Source organism: Halyomorpha halys, unplaced genomic scaffold (genome assembly GCF_000696795.3).
Source record: "Halyomorpha halys isolate HHAL.00 unplaced genomic scaffold, Hhal_1.1 Scaffold833.1, whole genome shotgun sequence".
Lineage (NCBI taxonomy): Eukaryota > Metazoa > Arthropoda > Insecta > Hemiptera > Pentatomidae > Halyomorpha > Halyomorpha halys.
This window is the reverse complement of record NW_027109632.1, coordinates 469,080-478,207: the sequence shown is the minus strand read 5'-3', so window position 1 is coordinate 478,207 and position 9,128 is coordinate 469,080. Positions and strand designations below refer to the sequence as shown.

Below are 9,128 nucleotides of genomic sequence, written 5' to 3'. Positions count from 1 at the left end.
AAAGGTTCTTAGTTGTGAATCGAAAATATATTTTTTTACAATATTAATAATAATTTATTGTTGATTTATAAATATTTGAGTCAAAGATGCATTATGAATATTAAATATTACGATCTAACCCAATAAGAAATATTCCAATGTATATGATCTGCTCTGTTTACTGACTGTATTAACAAAATACAAACTCATTTCACACAAATTATTTACAATCAATTGTAAAACAAAAAGAATTAATCGCTGAATCAAAATAAATATCCAATCCAAACAAAATTTTTATTATATTATGGAGCTTTAAAGAATAGCAATTAAAATTCATCCTATTTAATCATTAAATATGTACATAACGATTAAACAGAATGGATTTTAGCCGCTATTCTTAATAGCTTCTTCATAATATAATGTATATGTATGAATTATTAATACAAATACCTTTAAAAATATGAAAATGTATGGAATCATTTAAACTAATTCAAAAACATCACCCATATTTGATAAATATAGAGGAAAATATAATAATTATTCAATGATCATAGGCAATCATAAGGGGTAATACGCAAGTACAGTTAAGTTTTGTTTTAATGGCTACTTTTCTCATACCTTGTTCCTATTTTTACAATTGTCATTAACATCTAATTTTATAATTTATATTTTAATTATCTTCACCAATGAGAGTTTACATAGATTTATATAAAAAACAAAAATAAATGATTTAATAACATACAGGGTGTTTCAGGGATAAGTGGCCAAACTGAAAATATGAACTTAGGACATCAAAACAATAAAAACATTTCCTCTGAAGGTATGCCCGCTAACACTTTGTTTAGGAGATTTACGTTACATGAAAATCTATTTATTTGTTCTAACTACTTTATTAAGTAAATCTAAACGTTAAGATTCATGCTAATACTGCCCGTCGTAAATATGCCAGGCGATTTCCTAATAGAAGATTACCAAACAAGTCTATCTTTATCTCCACGTTCCAACGCCTTAGAGAAACTGATACATTTGCTATAATACCACGTGCTGATGGTATTTTTGCTCCTTTACGAAATGAAGAAACGAGTGCGACCATATTACAATTTGATGATAATCCATCTGGCAGTGTACGAAGAGCAGAATTAAATATTACGCCAACTACAGTATGGAGAACGCTCATTGGAGATTTACTTCATTCGTATCATTATCAACGTGTACAAAATTTATTACCGCAAGATTTTCGGAAAAGGAGACATTTTTCAGATTGGTACTTAAATCAAGTTGAGCATAATCCACAATTTTTAGGTAACATTCTCTGGACAAATGAAGCTACCTTCACAAGAAGAAGTATCTTCAATCAGAAAATAATCACTTATGGTTGCAAGAAAATCCCCTAGCAATTCATGAGTATCATGGCGCACTTTCAATGAGCATTTTTAGTACCAGTTTCAGTGCAATGTGTGGTTGGGGATAATAGGCATTATTTTAGTAGATCCGCATTTCTTGCCACCTCGACTCAATGCGGGCACATTTCTGGAATTTCTTAATAATGATTACTGTGATATAGTTGATTAGATGATTGTCCTGCACATTACAGGAGAGGTCCAAGACAATCGCTAAATGTTAATTATACCAATCAACAAATTGGTAGTGCAGAACCAGTGGCTTGGCCTGCACGCTCCCCAGACCTGACACCACTGGATTTTTTTGTTTGGGGTGACATTAAACAAAAAGCGTATATAAGGCCGTTCAATGATCTTAATTCCTTACAAAGAAGGATAATTTAATCTTGTGAAACAATAACACATATCCAGTTCCGTTCAGTCACTGCTGCTGTTGAAGAAAGATGCCGAGCCTGACTTAATGCTGAAGAAAATCACTCAACAACATTTAATATGAATTTAATGGTTATTATCCGCAAACACACATTGTACTGAAACTGGTACTGAAAATGATGCTCACGAATTGCATATGCGATTTTCTTGCGACCAGACGTTATTACTTTTCTGATTGAAGATACCTCTTCTTGTGAAGGTAGATTCATTTGTTCAGAGAATTTTTCCTGAAAATTGTTGAAATCTTGCCATAATAAATTTTGTACCCGTTGATAATGATATGGGTGAAGTCCATCCATACTAGAGTTGGCGTAATATTTAATTCTGCTCCAGCTCTTCGTACACTGCCAGATGGATTATCATCAAATTGTAATATGGACGCAGTCATTTCTTCATTTCGTAAAGGAGTAAAAATACCATCAGTACGAGGTATTATAGCAGATGTACCAGTTTCTCCAAGACGTTGAAACGTGGAGATAAAGATATACTTGTTTGGTAATCTTCAATTAGGAAATCGCCTGGCATATTTACGACGGTAAGTATTAGCATGAATCTTAACGTTTACATTTAATTAAAGTAGTTAGAACAAATAAAACCTATTATCCATATAATCTAAATAATTTATAACAATGAAAATCTTTAGGTGTGAATCTCTCCTAAACAAAGCGTTTGCGGGCATACTTTCAGAGGACATTTTTTTCTTGTTTTGAGGTCCTTAATTCATGAGGTCCTGAAGCACCCTGTATATCTTGTTGTATATCATAGCAAAGTTCCAATTTTTTTTTTTTTCAGGTGGAAGCATTGTCCCGGAGAAGTGTGATCCATATTTTGCCCCTAATAGTCCTAAAAATGTTTCTGCACACATCGGTAAATCGGCTTATCTCAAGTGCATTGTTCACAACGTTGGGAATTTGTCGGTGAGTTTTTAATACTTAATATAAAATGTACTATCTCATTTATATATTAAATATGTGTAGAGCAATAATCTTGTAAATTGCTTTTCAGCAAACTGATTGATTGCGTATAAGTTAAAATATTCCCCTGGGCAGAGATGACACACACAAAAAAAAACGATGTTTTAATTGAACTATATATATTTTTATAATTATTAGACATTCCAAGTTTTAAATTAAGTCTAATTAAAAATTAGACTGAGTTTTTTTTTTTTTTTTTAATTTTTCCACAGCTTACTTTTATGACAAAGTTGTATGACAAATCAGGATCAATTTCATTGTTGTAGAAGCCATCACTAAGCCTACTAGAACTACAAAGTCTGCTCTGAAATTAAGTCGTTCTAAAGCCTGGATGTCATCGATATCAAATTTTACAAAGCTTGGTTGGATACATTTGATTAGGGATTGTACCTCTATCCTTCAGCTTATGAGGCATCTCAAATATGTTAAATATGCTATTTTTTTATTACGAAATATCTATATCAGATATGATGTTATATTATACATATATTGTATATAATCTTAACCTGGAAGAATCTATTTTCATGTAAAAATATATTTAAAAAATATTCATATTTTTAGATATTTTTCTTTCTTTCCATTTGTTAAAAGTGTTAAATCAATTTTTCACGTTTTTATTTGTTCTAAAGAGTTTATATTTTTAAATACAGGTTTCATGGGTACGGCACAGAGACATTCACATCCTCACAGTCGGAGCGTACACTTACACCTCAGACCAGAGGTTCATCTCTCTTCACGAAAAGGACAGCACCGAATGGACCCTTCAGATTAAGTGGGTTCAGAAGAGGGATGCTGGTATCTACGAATGCCAGGTCAGCACAATACCAGTCAAGAGCTTATTCGTGCAACTCTACGTCGTTGGTATGTTTAGTGATCGAAAATATACTTCCATATATACACATTTATACTTATATGTGTACCTGTGTATTTAAAGCACGGAATTCAGTTTGGTGGTTCTACAAGATCTTAAAATACCAGATATATCCATCCCTCCTAACCGAAATCATTCATGCTATGTTGTCACAAGTCATATATTATTGATGTTTAAAAATTAAAATCTATTTTCTTTTTAATTTTAAAATGTATCTAGAGTGCGATGGTGTAAAAACCAGGCATACTGAAATTGAAAGAAAAATAAGGCAGTCTTATATATTTTGTACAACATAATATTTTTTCATTATTAACACACACAATTTTGATCCAATAATCTCTCAACTTTTATTTTCAGAAAACGTTCCGACGTTTCGGCCCTCAGGCCATTCTTAAGAAGACAACCTATAAAAAATTTTGTTTTTATATTAATTACATTGTTTCCTTAACAACATGATATTTTGATATAATAACAAACTGATATTTTTGGCTATACCTTAAATATTGATGTCATGTTCTTTAAAAACTTTTTTTCAGGATAATTGTCCATGTCATATCTTTAAAATAAATCAAATATTAAAATAACATCATAACAGTTTCAAATAATGTTTTTTAATTGATTATTGAAACCTACCTTCAACAGGTTAGGACTCTGTTATCACCTTATCATTGAAAATAAGTTATTTTACATTTAATACAATTTAATTAACATTAAATTTTAATTAAAATTAACCTGTTGAAGGTAAGTTCTGTTATAAATGATGTTTGTAAGTGGAAAAAGAGAAGATTATTTGTGTGAACAAGTTTTAAATTTAAGATATAAAAAGTTATGTAAGTAAATAATAAATTTAAAAACATTATTTGAAACTGTTATGATGTTATGACATAAATATTTAAACTATAGCCGAAAATATCAGTATTTTGTTAAGGAAACAATGTAATTAATATAAAAACAAAAATTTTTATAGGTTGTCTCTTTGAGAATGGCCTCAAGGCCAAAACGTTGGAGAGTTTTCTGAAAATAAAAGTTGAGAGATTATTGGATCCAAATTGTGTGTGTTAATAATAAAATAAACCACTCTCAAACAATCATTATAATAAATCATAAATAATATTTTTTGATACGAATATTCAAGTCTCTTGGGTATTCTACGGTTGAAGCACTGTTATGCGGCATAGTATAAATAGCGCGCCTTCCAGTTTTTCTCTATCTTTATTATTTCTCCTTTTTTTCTCTTATTTTTCAACATTTTTCTGTCACATCTTCCCTTAAAAAAAAAAAAAAAAAAATCCTATGGAATAAACACTTTTCTCCTTGACTATATTGTATTCATCCTCTCTCTAAATATAAAACGATCTCCTTCATTTTTTGGTTTCAGATTTTTACTATCAGCAAATTTTTGTTTCTTTTTTTCTCATTGGGATGATAAATTAATATGATAATTGTATTTGACCACCGATTTAGAATTGGAATATGGATGTTGCTTAAGCGATTATGAAGACTGATAATTCATTATAAATAATGCCTAATATTTGTTTTAGTTATTTCATCTGTATCCATTAAAATATTTAGCTACAATTTAGTATTTTAGTTATTTTGTATAATTATTTAACATATATTATGCTATTTATAATAATGTTAAAACATTAAACATATGATATTTATATAAATATATTGTTTGATTTATATTAGGCATCCTATATATATGTATTAAGAGGTAGGCGAACTATATTTATTATATTTAAAATACGCATTAAATAATATAAGCTAAAAATATATGATTATTATACAATGAATTACCAGCAACTTTTATTGCTACAAAATTTTTAGATATTTCTAATTCAATTATTGCTTTTTTGATTATTCTTATATTTTGTTTAGGAGTATGGTCCGGTTGGTGGTCAAAAAAGATTGCTCAGATTAAGAAAAAAAAATTATTACCCTCCAATGTTTCGCCTCTCGTTGTAGGGCACTTTATCAGGGTTAAATAAAACTAGATACAAAAATTGTTAAGTATGGTTATAATATAAGAATATAATGTTATATGAAAAAGTTATATAAACCTAATAAAAAAGAAAGTTATATACAAAATATATAAAAATGAACGAAGTAGATTAAAAGAATATAAATAGAATAAATATTAATTGCATATCTAGTAATCAATAGTAGAATTTATAATAATTCATTACTTTAATTATAATTTATAATAATAAATAATAAAATATGTATTAATATAAATAAATAAATGTGCCACTGCAGTTCTAAGTAGTGAAAATCAATTAAAAAAATAATTGTAGATTTTATAAAACAAATAAATAAAAAAGGGACGAAATATGAGAAAATAAATAAGGTGTAAGTATGGTGAAATAACAAAAGGACCAAGGGGATAGATAAATAAATAGATTATAAGAAAATAGGCAAATAAAGAATAATATAAACATTTGATAACCTATTCAATAAAACAAGATAAAATTATTGTTTAATATGACAGGATTATTTAGCTCTGATGAACCACTGGAACCTTGAGCGAATCTCTGGTATTTAATAAAATAGTTTTTGTATTATTTTGAGTAATCTTTTACGTTTACAATCCGCTCTATCTTCCTTTATTAATTACATAGATCAACTAATAATCTTCCTTATAAATCTTATTTAACCATGGTTGTTACTAAGCTAAAGTATCTAATAATTTCTTTTTGAATTAAAAAAAAAATGAATAAATTTATTGTTAAATGTATATGATGACTAACTTGAATTCCCTTTTCAGTTCCCTCAGCGGTAATCCATGGCAGGTCTGAAGTTCACGTCGAACATGGTAGCACCATTAATCTTACCTGTTCCATACAATATGGCACCGAACCTCCGGCTTACATATTTTGGTATCATCACGATATGGTATGTTTCAATAAAAATTATATATGAACTTAAAAGTTTAATGAAATTTTGTATAGTTATGTGAAAGATGAAGATATAATACATCATTTTTTGGATTATAGCAGATTATAACTTAGCTGGAATATCTTTACTGGGTGAAAATCGATGTAGTCTTTTCAAATTTTAAGGCATAGTTCTCTACCTAGCAAAGTTATGAAAACGTCGACTATGTTTACCGCAATACTGCAGTGCCCAGATAGTTAGTTAGATCAAAGGGTTCTTAAAACAAGGGCCGTCTTTAGTCATATGGGGTTCCAGGCCCTTATGGGTTTGAGGGCTCTTCGGATCAGAGTTGGCTCAACCAAAAAGTTGGCTGCTAGGCTTACCTTGACTGGGTTCAATTCTTGCCTTGGGTAGTTAACATTTATTTCTCGGAGGTCCCGAGAAATTAATCTTGACACCCCTTTTCTAGTTAGAACTAGATGACAACCTTCAGATTGCAGTCAATGGTCCAATTGGACTATTAGATCCATAACTGGAATTGTTCCCTCTACCCTCAGTAAAATAGGATTTTTTTATTATTACCAGTAATTTCTTATGCGATTTTTTTTTCTATTTGATTTTTTTAAAATAAATTATAGAGAAGAAGGTGGTGGTAAATGGAACTCCATTTTATTTTTTTTTAAATTTATTTATTGATATTTACTGTACATAAATACATCAAGTAAATTTGAGGAAACCATAATGGTATGGTACAAGCATGTAGAGAAACTACCCATTGGTAGGTAGCACTCTAATGCCATCTTCTTTTCAGACGCCTCGGAGGATTGTCCGGAATAAAAGAGGAAGGAAGATTTGAAACTAATGGGTTTGAGTGGTTAGGGAGTTTGTAATGGAAGGATTGATATCTGGTTCGGGCTAGATCGGTTACAAATGGAACATTAAGGTCTTTGTGGAGGATTTTATTTGTGACACAGTAGGGAGCATTTAGGATTTTACGAAGGATTTTGGATTGTAAGGATTGGATACGAGAGGAATTCGAAGGTTTAGTGGAGCCCCAAAGCTCAACGCCGTATGTCCTGATAGGCCTTATAATTGTCATGTAAATCAGTCTTTTGTAATGAATTGGAAGTTTGGACCGTTTGTCTAGTAAGTTATGTAATAGTCGAAATCGACGTGCGGTTTCCTGTCTTTTCAGTCTTGTGGGAGGATTCCAGGTTAGTCATTTGTCCAGCTGTAGTCCAAGGTAGCGGATCTGTTTGACAGGGGTAATTTTATTTTTAAGTAAACACATTTGTTCTATTAAGTGTAAATATACATGTATGGTCAGAATAGATTCCCTGACTAATTGTGTGAGTATATTGAAGGTCATTATTCAGTTTTTAGGATTATAATTTCTTTTTCTTCTTTAGCTTCCCCCTTTAGCGCCTCTGAGCGTAGAGAAGCATTCAGCCAGGAATTCCATATTTCCCTATTTCTAGGGGTTCCTAGAATTCTAGGATTAGGATTAGGGATCTAGCTAGGTTCCTCGCTTGTCGGAGGTCTTTTCCCTTCGCCCTACGGAGTGGCTCAATGTAGTCGAGATAGGACGTCCCCTAGGTCGTAGATATACTGTCTTGAATATATGTACTTGACATAATTTTTTATTAAGTTTAATAAATTAAAGTTGGATTGGGGTAATACTGACCTCTACTTCCTAATTAAATAAAAATTAAAAAAATGATAAAAAAAACAAAACAAAATGAAAAGTCTTTAGTACAATATTATTTGTTTTTCTTTATGTAAATATATATTGTTTTATTCAAACAAAAAAAAGTTTTTTTTGTGCGTCATATAGAAACTCAATTTTAATATAGTATGTTTTGCCATCATACATGTAGAACTAAGAATAGTACTTGAAATAATGTAAGTAACGCATTTTGGAAGAAGGGCTCCATATATCAATATTGCAAGAAGGAATAAAGGAATAAATCAGGCATATACATTTTTTTAGGCAACCTGAAGGGACATATGTTCAGTTTATACATTTTAAGTTAAAAACAAGACAAAAGATGGCATTTTTTTCCTTTGTTGGATATATTATATTTCATTTCTAGTATTGTTGGAGGTGATAAGTGTTGAACAAATCAGTGAGTGACACTATTTTGTTGAGAGGGGTAAAGTGGCTGTCGTCAACTATGACTCCGAGAGGGGCGGGATCAGCGTGATCACCGTGAAGGCCGAGACGAGTAGCAGCCATCTGCTAATCAGGAGAGCGGTCGAGGCAGACTCCGGAAGGTACTATTGCAGCCCTTCCAACGCAGACGTCGCCTATGTTCAAGTACACGTACACTCCAGTAAGTATTCTGTCGATACTAATAGTGGAGAGAGAGAAACTCTTAATTCAAAAAGCAGTGGCGCCCAATTGCATTGGCCTGTTATACACATAGCATATTAAGTCTAGTTGGAGAATTGCTTATTATTCTTATGTTACTTAGGAACTATCATTAAATATTAAAATATATAATTGTAAAACATAATTTTTTTTCTTATCGTTTTGGTTTTTTAATCATTTTATTTTTCTATATTTTAATTTTTTTTTCTCTTTTTTACCTTTTT

General features: G+C 30.5%; 1 protein-coding gene across 3 annotated transcripts in view; it reads left to right on the top strand.

The window, feature by feature from the left end:
• The window catches only part of LOC106686524 (opioid-binding protein/cell adhesion molecule homolog), a 20,072-nt gene that overhangs the window by 5,550 nt on the left and 5,394 nt on the right, over positions 1-9,128 (top strand). Inside the window, exons 2-5 of one of the 3 annotated variants that reach the window (XM_014429879.3) lie at positions 2,604-2,728; positions 3,436-3,646; positions 6,424-6,551; positions 8,683-8,866. In XM_014429879.3, the coding sequence (XP_014285365.1) occupies positions 2,604-2,728; positions 3,436-3,646; positions 6,424-6,551; positions 8,683-8,866 (648 nt within the window). Of the gene's footprint in view, positions 1-2,603; positions 2,729-3,435; positions 3,647-6,423; positions 6,552-8,626; positions 8,867-9,128 lie in introns of those variants that run through there. The other 2 variants (XM_067047788.1, XM_067047787.1) reach the window with 2 other exon arrangements.